Source organism: Pygocentrus nattereri, chromosome 20 (assembly GCF_015220715.1).
Source record: "Pygocentrus nattereri isolate fPygNat1 chromosome 20, fPygNat1.pri, whole genome shotgun sequence".
Taxonomy (NCBI): Eukaryota; Metazoa; Chordata; class Actinopteri; order Characiformes; family Serrasalmidae; genus Pygocentrus; species Pygocentrus nattereri.
In genome coordinates, this window is record NC_051230.1 from 3,296,154 (window position 1) to 3,315,283 (window position 19,130).

The following is a 19,130-nucleotide window of genomic DNA, read 5'->3' on the forward strand; positions in this document are numbered from 1 at the left end:
AAATGCTCCAAAAGGTGTTAGAAGTCATATCAATGTTAATGTGTGCAAGTTTAAATGTAATCAATTCAAAATGAATATAAATGAATCCCACACTAAGACGCTTCACATAGATCGCCCACCGATCACTGAGACAGCGAAAATGTGCTCATCCATAGATAAACTGGTTCGCTGCTTCAATAAGGATTAAACTGCTACTCACTATTCTGATTAAAACATTATTTTGAATATTTCATGAAGTACCCCGATTTTCCATTTTAAATGCCCCTGAATTTCAGTCAAGTGGGGCAAAAATCGGCCCTTAAAAAGTTTCCAACTCTGATTGCATCTAATAAATGGAAACCAGCAGCCACACAACTCATAACACAACGCTCACTGAATACATCCGCTTGCACTCACTGTTAGCAACACCGAGCGCATTTACATGCACTTTATGATCTGATAACCGCAGAAAAGACTGGTTTTGTCAGTTATTAGATCAACGCGTTTACATGGGCTTAAGTAATCAAGATTACGGGGAAGCTCAGGGTCCACATGAGTCAGACAGTAATCAGATTTCGGCTTCATAACCAGCCAATAAACTCACAGAAGATGCAAATGTAATGTAAAGCTCAAACTTCATGGCTGAAAATATGAATATATATGATCTAGAACCCATGTGTCAAACACAAGGCCCGCGGGCCAAGTCAGGCCCGTGACACAGTCCTATTCGGCCCCAGAAAATAATTTCATTTTCTATTCTTATTACCCCGTTTCACCCAGAGATGCACTACAGTCCTCAGCATGCACTGCAACACAGAGTGTGTTTTGATCCCAGCATCAATCTCTGGCCCGCAGTTACACAAAGAAAAGATGCCTGGTGTCCTTTTCAAGCAAATCGGCAGTTTAAACAAAAAAATAAAATAATTAATTAATTTAAAAAATATATATATACATATATATAAAATAAAAACAATTTATTTTTATTTAGAATTATTTTTGAATAATTATTCAGTGCCTATTTTGCTGGCGCGGCACATTTTGAATAAAACGGTGGCAAAATATTTAGTACATATCAAATAAAAACGCAGCTGGCTCACAGACTCGGTTCGATTTTTTAATACGGCCCTTTTAGCGTTTTAGTGGTCGAGTCCGAGTTCTGAAGAAAATCAATTCCATCACCCGCAGTCTGTTTTCACACACGCGCAGACTGAGAAGTCTGAAAGAAATCGGAGTGAGTGCACTGAGAAATCTGACTACTGAGCTAAAATCCAGCTCTCATCATCAGATTTCTAGTCCAGTCCAATCTAAGAAACCAGTGCACGCGGTTTACATGCTGCATCCTAAACACTGCACTTGATTTGACTGCAGATCTGAATAGTTTAACAGTGTTGGCTGCTGGAATTACTCAAATCAACCAAATACTGCACATCTCGGCTCTGGCTGCTACCTCAGTGGCTGCAGTGCTCATAAACGCCAAGCTCTCTGGGTCATAGTAGGTTTCATCCACATACTCTCAGTACTGTATACTGCCTGGGCTCTGTTCTGTATTTACTGTACTGTCTCACGCTTGTGTTCCTGTGTTGGTCCTGGAGGAATGTTGTTTCATTTCATTTCACTGTGTTCTTGTACAGAGCTGGAATGACCAAGCCTGACCTGATTTGACTTGATTTGGCACGGCATGACCACTCGAATAATCAGATAACTGTAGAAATCTGATCATCACTGGATTACTGAGCGCGTGTAAACACACTCGTTATCACTTCTCCTTTAAAGTGACACACCAGTGAGACTAGGAAACCCTTCTGATGTCCTTTGAAGGTAAGAAACTACCGTTTACCCCTGTGGTCTTTCGCTTCCTAGTTAAGATACCTGGCTTAACGTCTGCGTTTGACAGATTTCAAAACAGCCAGTCTCCAGAAGCCCAAACCGAAGCAGCAGCTGCAGTTTTCACCAGAGTTTACCGCACCTACAAGATGCGTCATGAGAAAGACTCTGTCCTAGTCTGGACGGCGCGACTTTTCTATGTAGTGTGTTCCACCTCTGCGGTTCTTTCCACGCACCGTTTCTGTACGATGAGATTGATGTTCCTCAGAGCCACGTACTGCAGCTCCGGCTCAGCTGACAGGAGAGTGACCAGCGGCGGGGCCAGTTTCTTCAGCAGGGTCCCGTAGTAGTCCAGGTCCTTCGGGAGCATCTCCATGAACTTCATCAGCACCTTCACGGCCGACAGCACTACAGCGGAGTTGGCGTGGGACAGCCGCGGAGTCACCCGCTCACAGATGCTGCAGAAGAGAACCAAACAAGACCAATGATGAGCTCATACAGCGTGTAGGACACCGAGACCAGGGAGGATCTGTGCCCTCGGTTCACACGTGTCCTCCCAAAACCTGACAGATTTCCATCTTAGAGGATGAACAACGAGGCTACGGTTATATTTCAACTACGGCAGCTGAGACAGATACCTGCCCACTGACGGAGCGGCGATTACCAGCAGGCAGGTAATCATCACCTGATAAAGAGGGCACTGGGTCGAGTTGGTCAACGATCAGACGATTTACTGATATTAATAATTAATTAATCCAACAAGCTTTTGTCTTTTTTTAATTTGATAGTTTTACTGATACAAATGACTGTTTGCAAAGTGGGACTTTAACACCTTATGAACTACTTGGTCCCATCACAACTACCACATTATTGCTTAATCACAATTACTGAGCTGGCAGCAATAAACCTCCAATTTATTAACTTTCGATCAAACAATTAAATCAGAACACACTAAGTGCAAGTTAGGCATATTTTCATCAGCCTTGTTGGCTCGAGGCTTTTTTTTCTATTACAGAAAGCAGAAAACATTTACTGACACATACTCCAAAAATAATAATAATAATAATAATAATAATAATAATAATAATAATACATTTCTGATGGGCAGCAGTGAGTAAAGTTCATTTATTTGTGCTCAAGCCGTATCAGGTGGGAGTAGAGAGCAGCACAAGGCGGGTTCACCAGCAGGTCCCACGTGATGCGTGATCTGCTAAAAGATTTGCAGGCGGGATTCATTTTGCAGCCCTGTGGTCGTTGTGGGTTTAACAGCCAACGGTTTGTGAGCTCAAGTGGTGGGTATCAGGGCTGGCTCACTGGGTTTACTGGCTGCGTGTAGAAATAAAGAGCTGCAAGCGCGCAGCAGGAAAAACGTTAGTAATCACACGCAACAGACTGATTTTGTTGCTCGGTGCTGTGTGTTTGTCAACGCTGACTGCAGGTTCAGCTTTAGTGTTTAGCCTAAAATTATATAAAGTATTGTTTGGATGGACACGTCGTACATCAGTGGAACAGATTACAGCAACACAGGTGGGTGTTAATTAACATGTTTCTGCACAAAATAAATAAATGATCAACAACAACAACAACAACAACAACAACAACAACAATACATGTATATACACACACACACAAAGAAATATATACACACCCCCCAGTTTTTGACATTATTATTAGTAAAAATACCTGTTGCTTTTTATACTGTGTGTAAATTTATGATGAATGAAAGAAACGGCCCAAAATAACTTGAAAATATCTGGTTCTGTTGACTTACATTAACAATAAACTATGTTTTTAGCCTTCTTCTCTAAACTTACCATTTTGGAGATACAAGGTTTTGTGTGTGTGTGTGTGTGTGTGTGTGTGTGTGTGTGTGTGTGTGTGTGTGTGTGTTTGTTTCACAGGACTCGATTCTTAGATGCAACGCAATGCAGACGTGAACGCTTCTGAATCAATTCACAAATGTCAAAACGATTTTTAAAGATTTAATTTATAACGGAATGCAAAAGGCGGAAGTTGGAAGTGCGGGAGCGCAGCGTCCGGACAGTCTGTGGCGGCACATAACAAAAACACCACTGGATGAGCGAGAAATCCGACCGGCTCTGCATTAAAGCCAGGTTAGGTCAGGAGTCACAACCCAAACGTTCAGAAGAGACATTTTGTCCTTTCAACAAACATCAGACCCGCTTGGGAGCCTCATTTAACGTCTAGCACGTCTCAGTGAGCGCCGATGTTCTAATATAGGCTAAACAATGCAAACGAAAACGCAGACATGGCTACTTTGCTCTGCTTTAAGCTTTAGCTCAGCTATAGCCGCTTTCCTCACATCTGCCTGGGGCGCCAGAATGTAGAAGCGGCACCATTTAAGGTGGAACGGAAGAATCGAACGAGAAGCGGCTTCATCTTTGCAACTTTTCAGTGTTGGACAGTCTCTCGCTGCAGATTTATCGTCCCCGGAAACCGACTGCGCTGTTTATAAATGCGAACAAGTCCATTCGTCTCCAATCTCTCTGTGCCTTTTCCTTCGGTACTAGCCAGACGAGCCTGCGTGGCTAGGTGACCTGCAGTCTGCATGCCAGGGGAAAGGGACCTGGATAAGAGCCGGGCTACATGTTGTGTCGCACTAAACTAAAATATTTTGGAAACGACAAACATGAGAAGAAATCCGAGAATTTCCATCAGTTTTCCTGCCGGTTGTAGTTGCTGCCAACCAGAGGAGCATCGAGCAAGCGATGCCAAAGCTTCCATCCAACTCGGAAGCGAGTTACAACCTCTATCTCGACTTTTATTGCCAAGGATTTGCGTCCGTTGTCAGTGGCTGAAAACCAGGGCTTTTACTCAATGTTGGACACTTTGGGGACCAAAACCGAACATTATATAATAAAACAGTGCACTATACAGTGAACAGTGCGCAGTGGTGGACATTATCATGCTGTGCAAGATCATTCAGACAGGCGATTCGACCTTGACCACTGACCTCTGGGACTCGCGGTCATCGCGGGGCGTGTAGTTGGCCAGGCAGTCCAGGATGAAGATCTGGCCCCACTCCGTGCACTCGTTCAGGGCCGTCAGCAGCTTGTTGATTGTCTGAGGGTTCAGATCCAGCAGGTTACTGTTGGGATGAGACTCGGCTATCTCCGAGAGCGCGGCAACGGCGTTCGCCACCACCTGAGCAAACGACATAGGAAAAGTAACAGAAGGAGAGAAAAACAAACGTGCATCAGTCAGAGATGAAGATAAGAGCCGTAAGAGCTAGAAAGAGCAATAAATGAGCAGGTTTAGCGCTTCAGATGCAAAACCGAGACACAGTAGCACAGAATCAGCACGAGAAGACCGGTGCACCCAACAGATGCCACACATAGTAAACAGAACAGGTCAGAACAGGTTAAACAGAAGAATGACACCACTTCTACTTTCACAATACCTCCCTACTGGTTATTTTTACTGCTCTGTACTGGCGCCGAGTGATATTCACCAGTTTAGACTGCGAAATTTGACGTGTGTCTGGTACGGTGCAAAAATCAAAGAAACCCTTCTTTTATTTAATTTCCAGACAAAATGGTCATGAAGCACAAGCTGTCCACTTTTCAGGAGATATTTCTGAGGAGATTATAATTTACTTTACTTGGTTTTAAAAAATTATTAAAAGCTACAGAGTAAACGGGACTCCTGACAACCACCTGGAACACCTGGTAGCCCCCATCAGATAAACAGCACTGAAAGCTTTGATCTCTGAGAGAGAGGAGAACATCAAGCTGCTTCAGATCTGAAAACATCCACAGGGGTTTCTGTCCATCCTTCCACTGTGAGAAGACCACTCAGCGCTGTGGGTCTGAAAGGACGTGTAGCTGATCAAGAAGAACCTCGCTGAGAAAAGGAGACGGACACATCAAACAAAGAAGCTGGACGATGGACTGACCGCCCCAGAGTCCAGACCCCAGCACCACTGAATGGGTTTGATTAGTTCAGGAAATCAACCAGCTTCTAAGACTGAGTTTGGAGGTGTGTCTGCAGGTTCTCTGAGGAGCTGAAAGTGAGGCTCCTGAGAAGAACGGAAGCTGGAATGAAGGAGAAGAGCGACTCACTGAACACTAAAAAAGTCATATGTAGAAATCGAGGCTTTTGTGTTCAATATATTCTCAATATATATTAAGCTGAAACATTAAATGAATGGTCTCTGAATTTCGCACCGTACGGTATAATTTGTCCCCCCTGCAAACGAAAGAGGCAGATTAGCTCAGGCTGGTCGGCTCAGAGAGCGTTACCATGGGATTGGAGTCAGAGATGAGGTCCTTCAGGGTATCCAGGAAGCCCTGGTCCTCCACCAGCTGGGCGTTAATGTCGTGGAGTTTGGCCACGCACACTGCCGCCGTCTTCCTCACATAAGGATCTTCATCCTTCAGGCACTTTCTGAGGGGCTCACACAGGTACTCCGTGATCTTATCCACGCGAATGCAGCCCATGGTGCGCACGGCCAGGGCCCGAATCAGCGGGTTAGGGTCCTCACAGTCCTGTCAGACAAAAGAGACGGAAACAGCTTTGAGCCATCACGTTTCGGCTGTCATTTTACTGTATATGACGTAATTACACACTTAACAGTTTGACATAATTAATCATTCATACTTGATTTGCATTCTGCACCTACAATCTCAGATTTATTACACACCAAGGCTTATATTATTTAGTAACTACACAGACTTCACTGCAAACTATTTGAGCTATTCTTAGGTTATAGAAGATTTGGGCCAACAAAATATTTTCATCAAATATGTACACACACACACACACACACACACACACACACACACACACACACACACACAAATGTTTCCAAAAGTATTTGCTTGTCTGCCTTCACACACATGAACCTGAGTGACGTCCCGTTCTTAATCCATAGGGTTTAATATGATGTCGGCTCGCCCTTTGCAGCTATAACATCTTCAACTCTTCTGGGAAGGCTTTCCACAAGGGTTAGGAGTGTGTTTATGGGAATTTTTGACCGTTCTTCCAGAAGCTCATTTGTGAGGTCAGACACTGATGTTGGATGAGAAGGCCTGGCTCATAGCTCGGAGCATTAAGAGTTCCTTTCACTGGAACCAAGGGGCAGAGACCAACTCCTGAAAAACAACCCCGCACCATGATCCCCCCTCCACCAAACTTTACATTTGGCACAATGCAGTCAGACAAGTACCGTCTCCTGGCAACCGCCAAACCTAGACTCGTCCATCAGATTTCCAGATGGAGAAGCGTGATTGGTCACTCCAGAGAACACGTCTCCACTGCTCTAGAGTCCAGTGGCGGCGCTTTACTCCACTGCACTCCACGCTTTGCATTGCGCTTGGTGATGTAAGGCTTGGATGCAGCTGCTCGGCCATGGAAACCCATTCCATGAAGCTCTCTACGCTGTTCTTGAGCTGATCTGAAGGCCACATGAAGTTTGGAGGTCTGTAGTGATTGACTCTGCAGAAAGTTGGTGACCTCTGCGCACTATGCCCCTCAGCATCCGCTGACCGCTCTGTCATTTTACGTGGCCGACCACTTCGTGGCTGAGCTGCTGTCGTTCCCAATCACTTCCACTTTGTTATAATCCCACTGACAGTGGACTGTGGAATATTTAGTAGTGAGGAAATTTCATGACTGGACTTGCTGCACAGGTGGCGTCCGATCACGGTACCATGCTGGAATTCACTGAGCTCCTGAGAGCGACCCATTCTTTCACTAATGTCTGTAGAAGCAGTCTGCAGGCCTAGGGGCTCGGCTTTATACACCTGTGGCCATGGAAGTGATTGGAACACCTGAATTCAGTGATTTGGATGGGGGAGTGAAAACTTTGCATTCACTTCAGCCAACACAGTTAACATTTAGTTCAGATTTTCTTTAAATACGTTTTCAATAACATTTAGCATGATGTTTAAATTCTATAGTATTAAGTTGGCAAAAAGCAGCCAAAATTAAGACTCAAAGTGAAGATCTATGAGAAAAAAAAAAAAACGTGAGAACATAGCGTTCACTTCCATGTCTCAGACTGGACGTGGCGGAGTCACGCGTCAACACGCGCAGTGGTCAGTTTTTAAGGGGTACGTTTTTTTTAAACTGGCCAAAGCGAGTACAAGCTGTGTTTATACTTCCATTGGCGCTTGCTTGACCATCTCTGTGGAAAGCAGAGCAAACTTCAGACACCAAACATGTCTGGGTTGATCGACTGCATCTGGGATTAGGGGGAATTTGCTAACCAGAAGCTAAAATCCATTCAGGTCCACCCTGAAAAACACTTGTACAACACTGTGCGTCCCTAAATGGAGACCTTCTATAAACAGTTCCCGCAAGTTCATTGTTGTGCCGATTCTTCAGTTCACCAATTGCCTAACACACCAGTTCCACTGATCCATACCTACCTTGACGAAGGTGTTCACAGCCATGATGGCCATATCTGGCTGGCTCTTGGCATAATTCATCAGGTACAAATAAACCAGCTTCTTCAGCTCCAGATTATCAGTCTGCATGCAGTTCACCACGTCAGGAAAGAGGGCGCTGCACAGGGACGAAAGCACCAAACGACAGTTAGACAGTCGCCAAGCAAAACAAGCTGCATCTGTCCATCTAGCGCTTCCGCGCAGACAGTATTCAATCAAATCTCACCAGATGTTATAACAGGATAACAGGCCGTAAAGCAACGCTCCAGCGCTTTTATATCTCTATCCGCCGCCCGTGGTGCGAGTTTGATTACCACAGAAAATCTCCTCGTACTTAGAAAACAACAAACAACGTTGTGGAACCGCGTTCTCTGAAGTGACGGAGAACCATCCAATACCAGGTATAGTAATGCGCCTCCTGAGACTCACCTTTCAGCTTCCCTGGGCACTAAATGTTGCATGACTTGCTCTCAAATTTAACTATTAACTATTACTACTAGTAACTATTTCTATTTTCAGACGTCGGATCAACAGCAGCTGAGAATAAAATGAACCAGTAGAGCTACATTAAAAAAAAAATACTATCAAAAACTGAATACAATCATTTTTATTCAACATTTGCATACTGCACTGCACTGCACTCACCGGCAGTCCAATTAAGGCAGTTCTGAAGGCGAAAGGGGGTCAAACCTTTTAGGTGTACCTAATAAAGTGGCCAGTGAGTGTACATCCAGTTAAACAGGACCTAATCTTACTTTATAATAAAACATGCTGCTGGTCAGTGTTCTACAAATTACTGCACAACATGTTCAGAAATTATTGTGAAATAATTGATCATGATAACGATATATATTGTCATCGCCCTAAGACCACGCAACAAAGCCTGTGTATTAGAAGGTCAAAGAAGGGGACGTTCTGGTCTGATACACTGGATCGGTACTAATGGATCGGTATTGGCCAGATGGGACCGATTTACAATTGATGCTGTTTCTAATTCTGTGTTGCTTCACACCAGCGACAATACTAAAATATACGAGACCTTTACATTTTACTTTAACGTAGATTGATTCTCAAATTATTGGTTAGTATCTATTAAATTACATTACACCTTGGAAAAAAAAGAAATCAGAAGAATAAATCTGAAATACTTCTATCAAGCGCTCCCCTGCTTAAAATCAAGCGCTCCCATATTTAAAATCAAGCACTCCCTCACTTAAAATCAAGCGCTCCCTCACTTAAAATCAAGCGCTCCCTCACTTAAAATCAAGCGCTCCCTCACTTAAAATCAAGCGCTCCCATATTTAAAATCAAGCGCTCCCCTACTTAAAATCAAGCGCTCCCCTACTTAAAATCAAGCGCTCCCCTACTTAAAATCAAGCGCTCCTCTACTTAAAATCAAGCGCTCCCATATTTAAAATCAAGCGCTCCCTCACTTAAAATCAAGCGCTCCCTCACTTAAAATCAAGCGCTCCCCCACTTAAAATCAAGCGCTCCCCTACTTAAAATCAAGCGCTCCTCTACTTAAAATCAAGCGCTCCCATATTTAAAATCAAGCGCTCCCATATTTAAAATCAAGCGCTCCCTCACTTAAAATCAAGCGCTCCCTCACTTAAAATCAAGCGCTCCCCCACTTAAAATCAAGCGCTCCCATATTTAAAATCAAGCGCTCCTCTACTTAAAATCAAGCGCTCCCTCACTTAAAATCAAGCGCTCCCTCACTTAAAATCAAGCGCTCCCATATTTAAAATCAAGCGCTCCCATATTTAAAATCAAGCGCTCCCTCACTTAAAATCAAGCGCTCCCCCCACTTAAAATCAAGCGCTCCCCCCACTTAAAATCAAGCGCTCCCCCCACTTAAAATCAAGCGCTCCCTCACTTAAAATCAAGCGCTCCCATATTTAAAATCAAGCGCTCCCCTACTTAAAATCAAGCGCTCCCTCACCTAAAATCAAGTGGTAAAATACTGTCGGTGATATTGGACCATATGCTACAGACGCAGCAGAGGGGTATGAGGCTGAAAAATGCCGGCGTGTTTCTTCAGCGCTCTAATAAAAGATGTATATAAACCCTTAACCTCGCGTGAGTGAAGGGCAATTACGAACACACATAACCATAAGCGGCGCTAATGGCCTGAGTGACGTCAGGCGTCCTCTCACTCACCTCACATCTTTCCCCACAGTCATGGACGCAATGACCTTCTTCACCGCCTCCTTCTTCTTCTCTTTCTTATCGCTGTTCAGCTCTGCCTTCAGCTCAAAGATCTCTCCTGTGAGAAGAAACACAAAAACGAATCAGGTTTACCGACGGTTCCTCGGAATTAGCTGGAGGCTACTGCCCAGGTGGTCTCCTCGGGGGCCCGATTTTCACGCCCGACATAGCAGTTTGTTTTTGCTTATATGATTAGTTTCAGGTTTAGTTTGGTTATGTTTTTTCTCATCTTGTCTGATTTCATCTCAGTCAAGTCGTCTTCTTCGTGTCCGCTGTACTGTTCTTGCTTTAGATAAGAACAGGGTTTGGCAACATGCGGCCACAGCAGAATTAGGCTTGTAGGTCAAAATGAATGGTCTTAAATGCTGGAGTTAATGCAGCCTATAACTCCTATTTCACCAAACTTTGGCACTGAAGGTTTGCACGCATATAATAATCTCACCTACCTAGTAGCCAAAGAAAAAGCAAAGAGAGAGATTTAAGACGAACATCAATAACTTGGAGACGAATGGACTCATTCGTGTTTATAGTCACTCCAGCTGGTCTCCTGAGACGTTTCATCTGCCACGAGAAACTGGAACACTAGAAAGTCGTGAAGCTCACGTCTGCTGCTTGCTCACATTTTCCAGTTCCACCTTAAACGGTGCAGCACTTACATTCTGTCACCTCGGGTACCATTTAAGGTGGAACAGGAAAATTCGAACAAGAATCCCGCGAATGAGTCGCAACCTCAGCCTCGTGCGGTCAGCGTTTACAAGAAACCTTTGTGCAAAAGTTTCCTGCCGGAGATGCGAGAAAAGCGGCTATAGCTGAGCTCAAGCTTAAAGCGAGCAATGGATTAACAACCAAGATGGTAAAATGGATAGATTTTTGTTGAAAGGACAAAACGGCTCTTCTTCACATCTGGGTTGCGACTCCTGTCCTAGAACGATTAGATTTACCTCTCTAACGTTCTAACGAGTTTGATTTTGACTCCCATGTCGTCTTCGTTGGCTAAACGTGTCTGTGGTGAGCCGATGCACGTCTTACAGTGCTGTGGAGTTGACTGTGTTTATGTGTATCCTACATTCTCGTTGATTCCTATCGTTGATTCCTATCACCACAGGGTGGAAAGTCTGGAAGAGGAAGGGTGATCACTGCACAGCTGTCAACAACAGGCTATAGCCTGACGTAACGACACCGTGAGACACAAGTGTGTCAGGAACTTCTGTCTTCTGTCTACCGAGTCGAGTCCACCCATGAAATGCATTCCTGCAGGTGGACAACTCAAAATATGCAAACTGCCAACTAATTCGTCATCAAGAACAATCGACTGATCTTTTTTTTGTTACCGAGACTTGAGAGTAACATATTTTACATTTCTGTGTTTTCGCTGCAGGTTCATCCTCACACCAGTCAGCCCTCTCTGCTCCCCCTCATGTCCGTGTTAGAGAAGCAGAAGATGCCATCAACAGCAATGCAACACTCAGCGCAAGACGGTTTAGGTCAGGAGGTCTGAGACACCAGTGAGTCAATATAAACACGGATCTTCAGTTCCACCAAAAAGTGCCGCCAGCTTTCATCACAAACTCAAACAACCCCGATCTCAAAGCTCTGCTGGGAAACCGCGGCTCTCAAAAACTCTGCACTGATTCTTACGTACAGGAAATAAACACTTCTTGAAGGTGGGGGGCGCTTTATATGTGGTACTGAAATCCGACCCGTATCCGGACCCCCATGGACCCTCACAGAGCAGGTACTCTGTGGGTGGTGGGTCATTCTCAGCACTGCAGTAATACAGACGTGGTGGTGGTGTGTTAGTGTGTGTGGAGTTTTTAAACACCTCAGTGTCGCTGCTGGACTGAGAATAGTCCACCAACCAAAAATATCCAGACAACAGCGTCCAGTGGGCAGCGTCCTGTGGGCGGCGTCCTGAGGGCGGCGTCCTGTGGGCGGCGTCCTGTGGGCAGCGTCCTGTGGGCAGCGTCCTGTGGGCAGCGTCCTGTGGGCACTGATGAAGGACTAGAGGACGACCAACACAAACTGTGCAGCAGCAGATGAGCTGTCGTCCCTGACTTTACATCTACAAGGTGGACCGACAAGGTAGGAGCGTCTAAGAGTGGACAGTGAGTGGACACAGTGTTTAAAAACTCCAGCAGCACTACTGTGTCTGATCCACTCGTACCAGCACAACACCCACTAACATGCCAACACCACATCGGGGTTACTCACTGTTTTGGAGGGGAGGTCTCACAGGAACTGTACAAGATTTTCGGGAACTGATGTAAGAGTGGATCCCTTGTGTTTATTTCTTGGGTTGCCAAATAAATCATACTGACAAGTTTAAGAAAAACTCTTAACGTTCTGTGCAAGGAAACGTATTTGATTACAATAGATGACATAAAAGCATAGAGCTTGTGTTGAGCATGCGTCTCTGGTCTACTTCACACACCGGTTACTCTCTAAAACGAACATCTATGATATCCGAGGACTTTTTCTGGCGCATATTTAGTCAGAAGATCCATTTAAAATACTTAATAAGCAGAATATTAAAAGAATCCATAACCGTCTGAACCTTTGCTCCACACCACAAAGAAAACGGCGACGGTTAAAAACGAAGAACACGCTTTTTAATCCTACAGATTTTCCATTTTAGACGTCAGAGAACTCACATTACATTAATTAAAAGAGATGGAAATGTGGACGGCGCTTTTACAAAGGGGGTGATTTTTGCCTTTTTTCCCCCTGGTTATTAGTTTGCTTTCCCATTGAGGGGAAAAAAGGCCTCCAGTGTGATAAACATGAGGCTCGTTTGAGGATCACGCCGAGGCTTTTAGACGTGGGTGGCTCCTGGTTAATTGCATTTAATGAGCCTGAATGCTCTGCAGTGTCACTGAAAGGTAATTACTCTGCACAAATCCGAGTGAAACCGCTCCCCGTCCGACACCCTCTGATGAGTCTTTGTCATCTTCTCTTTTTGTAAACTGCCCCTTCTTATACTCGACGACAAGGAACAGTTACTTGAGTGCCGTGCAAGATTAGAGGTCAGTGCAATGATGCACACATAGTAACCGGTTCCATGTAAAACGGTGCCTAATCTGTACTTTCCAACCAATACTTTCACTTCTCCTCAAGTATCCTAGTGAGGAGAGTGATGTACTTTTAACTCATTAATATGTTCCATTTTAAATAATTAACGCCGATTTCTTTGGGGATCAATGTGTTGGTGCAGCATCTGTGCTGCTCTGTGATTGGTCAAACCCACTTTTATATATATTTAGTCTTTTATTTCGGACGTAATCTTTCATCTCAGTATAAAATAATATAAAGTGATACCGACACCTACAATGCGACTCGGCGGACTGAACAGGATGCACATATTCGACGAATGACTTGAGAAACTTAGACGTGAAATATTATCCAGCTCTGTTTTTGCTGAGCCAAAAAGCTGCTGCCAAAAGTATTCGGTCGTCTGGCTTCACACGTATATGAACTTGAGTGGCATCCCATTCTTAATCCATAGGGTTTAATATGATGTCGGCCCACCCTTTGCAGCTATAACAGCTTTCCACAAGGGTTAGGAGTGTTTATGGGAATTTCTGACCGTTCTTCCAGAAGCGCATTTGTGAGGTCAGACACTGATGTTGGACGAGAAGGTCTGGCTCACAGTCTCCGCTCTAATTCATCCCAAAGGTGTTCTATGGGGTTGAGGTCAGGACTTTGTGCAGGCCAGTCAAGTTCTTCCACACCAAACTGGCTCATCCACGTCTTCATGGACCTGCTTTGTGCACTGGTGTGCAGTCATGTTGGAGCAGGAAGGGGCCGTCCCCAAACTGTTCCCACAAAGTTGGGAGCGTGGAATTGTCCAAAAATAGTGTATTTTTCAGTTTTTGATATATTTTGTTAAATATAGCTCTTTTACTAATTATATAATTATAAGTAATTACCAATTATATATAGGGGAAAAAAACTAAAAAAGGTGAGTGTTAAATATTTAAACACACCCACACACACACCCACACACACACCCACACACACACCCACACACCCCTGACCAGAACTATGAGAACTTATAAGCTAGTTAGTTTAAACACAGTTAGTATTGGTATCGGCCGATACACAAGGACCAGGTATCGGAATCTGAAGGGAAAGGCAGCATCGGTGCATCCCCAATTATTATCAATAACCAGAAAAGTGCATTTCCTAAAGAAAATGCAGTGATTGTGCTGCTTAAGCAATTCCCAGGTGGTTGCTAGGGTGTAGCTAGGTGGTTGCCATGCTGTTACGGTGCTGCTAGCAGGTTGCTACTGTACCTCTAGTGGATGCTAGAGGGTTGCTATAATGTTCCAAGTGGTTGCCGTGGTACTGCAAAGTGGTTCTCAGGCGATCCCTAGAACTTGCTACTCAGTCTTGCTACACGGTTCCAGGAGTGTGGGTGGGTATTACGCTAGTAGTTTGTTGATTTCTTTACCTTTATTCTATTAAATTACTTCAATTATTAGATTATAATTATTATTAGAACTAATAATTATTATTAGAACTTTTTAAGCACATTTAATTTAAACTTAATTCTGATTTCCGTATAGGCGCAGCTGCACCGTAAACGAGGGTCTACCTTAATGAACTGAGTGAAAAGGTTGATTAATACACACACACACACACATATATATATTACACACACACACACCTCTCTCTCTCTCTCTCTCTATTTATATATATATATATATATATATATATAAATATAAATATATAAATAATAATAAAATAAAGGTAAAGAAATCAACAAACTATTAGCGTAATACCCACCCACATATATATATATATATATATATATATATATATATATATATATATATATATATATATATATATATATATACACACACACACACACACACATATATATATATATATATATATATATATATATATATATATATATATATATATAAAGAAAACAACATAAATACATATTTACATATATTACACGTACACACTACTGTGCGAAAGTCATATATCTATATCTATATATTATACATACACACATACATACACACACACACACACACACACACACGTATGTATATAAATATACACACTGTTGTGGGAAAAAAAAAACCTTGCATCTCCAAAATGGTAACTTTACAGAAGAAGTTGTTAAAAAAAAAACCTACTTTACTTTTAATGCAAGTCAATGGAACCAGACGTCTTTCCAAGTTATAATAGTACGATATAAATAACGAATGGTTTTAACCCACCTTTCTTGGTGGTGGTGAAATACTTCGAGTCAGTCATCTTGGATCCCAAGCCTCTGTTTTCCTGCACGAAGGGGGGAAAAAAAAAGAACTTATCAATGTTCTCTCAAATACACCTCCTTCAACCACAACCTGAGAAAGAGGAAGAGAGGGAGAGCGAGCGACGGCGTTAAAGAGATAACAGCCGAGACGGGAAAGTCCAGAAGTGCGTGTTCATGAAAACTAAAGGAAGCTCTCGCTCCACCCTGGTGACCCTCACTGCTGCGGTTTACTCACAGCCCAACAAAAAAAGCCCCTACAAACACACTTCCACAGCCTTTCTTCCTTAGTCAGCCAGATCAGCCGCCGCCCCTCCTCTCTCCGGCTCCGACCCTGCCGAACGCAGCACTTTCCCTGTTTCCTGTTATCCAGCATCTCGCCGTAACCCTCACCTCCAGAGCACCGAGGTCCTCCAAACACAAACAGCTCTTCTGGACTACAGAGAGGCCTTAAAGGGCCCATACCCACATTTTTTAATGATTCACTTGTACAGTATGTGTTCTTAGATCTTAAACAGACTGTGCCTTTGAGATATGTAAATAAGCTCTGTTCTGACTGGCTGCCCTGAAAAAGCAGCCCAGGCTGAAACACTAACTTCGGTGTGAATGGGCGGGGCTTAGCTGCTTGTGACATCACAAAAAGCACCCACTGAATTCAAAACAGGCTTACTTTCCATAGACGCACTGGGCTGTGAATGATATGTTTTGAGAATATAATTATCTTTACATACTATATTAATCTATTAATCATGCACTGATCAGGCATCACGTTCTGACCGCCTCCTCCTTTCGACGCTCACTGTCCATTTAATCAGCCCCACTTATTATATAGGTGCACTTTATAGCTCTACAGCTACAGACTGTACAAACACACACTAACACACCTCCACCACCACGTCAGTGTCACTGCAGTGTTGAGAAATGATCCACCACCCACAGAGTACCTGCTCTGTGAGGGTCCATGGGGGTCCTGACCACAGAAGAACAGGGTAACAGAGTATCAGAGAAACAGATGGACTACAGTCTGTAACTGTAGAACTACAGAGAGCAGCTATACAGTAAGTGGAGCTGATAAAGTGGACAGTGTAGAAACGAGGAGGTGGTCAGGATGTTATGCCTGATCGGTGTGGCTGTCAATCACTGAAATATTGATAAGCAGCATCTCAACATATCAATACCTCAGTCAGCACTAGACAAGACGTGTGCCGACACACAAACACTCCAGCTAACAGACACCAGGAGATGCCTTCCAAAACTTCCCTACTGACTAGTATTAAGTTACCTGACCATTGAAGGGCTACTCCACCAAATTTTCCAGAATTCGGTGTAAACAGAGTCGCTCAGAGCGGTTTGGGGTGAAACGCTCTGTTCTAGTCAGAACCGCTCACAGCGGTGGTGATAGGAACCAGACGTCTACAAGCTCCCCCACAGAAAGCTACCACATGAAATGGTTATGAAGTGTGTTATAAGGCCCAGATGAAACTTCTAGTTCCCTGATTCACCACCATTTCACCATCATGAACCTTCCCTCTAAAGCTCAGGAGACTGTGGGTTCTCTGGTGGTTCTGGATGGTAAATAAAGTGGGTATGCTTGTGTTGTAGTCATGAGGACGCCTGGTTCCCATCACCCCCACTGTAAAGACACCCAGCTGTCATCTCAGCGACTGAACTGCGTGGAAATTCAGGAAAACCGGTGGAGGTGCCCTTCAAGCCAGCAGAGCTCTCGACACAGGTTCGCTTGATTAGCGAGAAATGACTAAAAACGAGTGCTGTCAGCTCGAATAAGGAGCTGCAAACACCTAAACACGCGGTTTTAATTCCCCTCAACGGCAGAAACGAGACGACTTCATCTCCTGTTTACAGAAGCAGTTCCACATCCGATCCAAGCCGCACTAAAGCCAAGCTAACCCAGCTAACTATCCCGATATCCCGCTCCGACAGGCTTCTATCTAACGCGAGATGTCGTTCTTCTCGTACTCTCGTGTCACTCTTACCGTCTTCTCGTGGTCACTGTAAAAAAACAAATACAAGGTAAACAAACAAGCCGGACGGGCTAAACTAAACAGGCTAGGCTAAGCTAGGCTAACGTTAGCGCGGCGAGCTACCGCCGCTAAGCTAAAACCAGGTCTCCGCCAAAACAGCGCGGCGAGCCGCAGCGAGGCCGATACACCGGCCGGCACGGCGGACGGCCGCTAGTCCGGGTCCACTCACGCATAACTGGCTCGCCCACTCCATCTCGGCGAGGCTGGTCGGGTGAATGGTGCCGCTTCGTCGTGCTAACGCTGCTAACGAATGAACGCGGTGGAGCGGCGGCGGGCTAGCTGAGGCTAACGCTGAAGCCTTGACCTTCTCAGCCGCAGCTCAGAGCGGCTCACCGGGCGCGCTAAGCCTTTAATCCCGCGGACTGCAGCCGCTGCTCCAGCAGGCGGGATTAAAAAAACAGAAGTTCGCTGGGAAGTTTAAATATAGATGCGGTACCTGAGTTAAAGAGGCTGAAAGCAGAGGAAAGGCGGGCCGGGCTGAGGCTTACCGACTGAGTGAGTTCGAGTCCGGCCTGCTGCGCTGCTTCACTCCCGCTTCATACGATCCACACTTCCTACTGACGGCCGCGCTGACGGGGGGCCGCGCTCACTCCCACCGGCACCTCGCACCGCTTAAAACGCGCTACATAATCTCACAGCGTTATTATTATTATTACAGCATTAAAATACTATGTTATGATATTAAAATTACTTTTATATAAAATATATTATTAAAAAATAGATTTTTAATAATGCATTTTATATAAAAGTAATATATGCATATAAAATTGTATATATTTTTAAATAATGTATTACATATAAAAGTAAAAAAAAAAAAAAAAAAAAAAATATATATATATATATATATATATGACATGTTATATATTTGTAATAATGCATTTTATATAAAAGTAATATATGTATATAACATTTTATATATTTTTTATTAATGTATTTTATATAAAAGTAATGCTATACACACAAACTGAAGGCCACATTCACCATCAGCACTGACAGTTTCACATATTAAATATGGTTGTGTTACAGTATTATGTTTTATATAATACATATTAGAACACTATATATGTATGTAGCATTATATATTATCAGTGCTGGACAGTAACTGAGTAAATGTATTTAGTTTCTGTACTTTAGTATTTTTGGTGTATCTGTACTGAAGTTTCTCCGTTCTGGGCGACTTTCTCCTTTCACTCCACTACATTTCAGAGTCTAATATCCGACTTTTTCCTCCTACATTTTGAGAAATCTGTCATTCCTTTTGGTTTCTGTGTGTATAAAAACGTAACATGTCAAAACGAAAGAAGCGCAAAGCCAGAGCACCAATCAGGGCCCAGCGGTCACTTTGTTTAGAGCTGGTTTTGACCTGTTGGTCATACCGACCCAGTGCAGCACGCG

The 19,130-nt window shown here is 43.8% G+C and overlaps 1 protein-coding gene across 6 annotated transcripts in view; it reads right to left on the reverse strand.

Moving 5' to 3' along the window:
* The window catches only part of ap1b1 (adaptor related protein complex 1 subunit beta 1), a 72,022-nt gene extending 53,731 nt beyond the window's left edge, over positions 1–18,291 (reverse strand). For 3 of the 6 annotated variants that reach the window (XM_037531704.1, XM_037531703.1, XM_037531701.1), the window contains exons 1-7: positions 17,905–17,971; positions 15,659–15,719; positions 10,374–10,479; positions 8,196–8,331; positions 6,066–6,311; positions 4,778–4,968; positions 2,040–2,261 (exon numbers count right to left, since the gene is read on the reverse strand). In XM_037531704.1, the coding sequence (XP_037387601.1) occupies positions 2,040–2,261; positions 4,778–4,968; positions 6,066–6,311; positions 8,196–8,331; positions 10,374–10,479; positions 15,659–15,719; positions 17,905–17,928 (986 nt within the window). In that variant the 5' untranslated portion in view covers positions 17,929–17,971. Of the gene's footprint in view, positions 1–2,039; positions 2,262–4,777; positions 4,969–6,065; positions 6,312–8,195; positions 8,332–10,373; positions 10,480–15,658; positions 15,720–17,904; positions 17,973–18,223 lie in introns of those variants that run through there. The other 3 variants (XM_037531702.1, XM_037531699.1, XM_037531705.1) reach the window with 3 other exon arrangements.
* Positions 18,292–19,130: the final 839 nt, after the last annotated feature.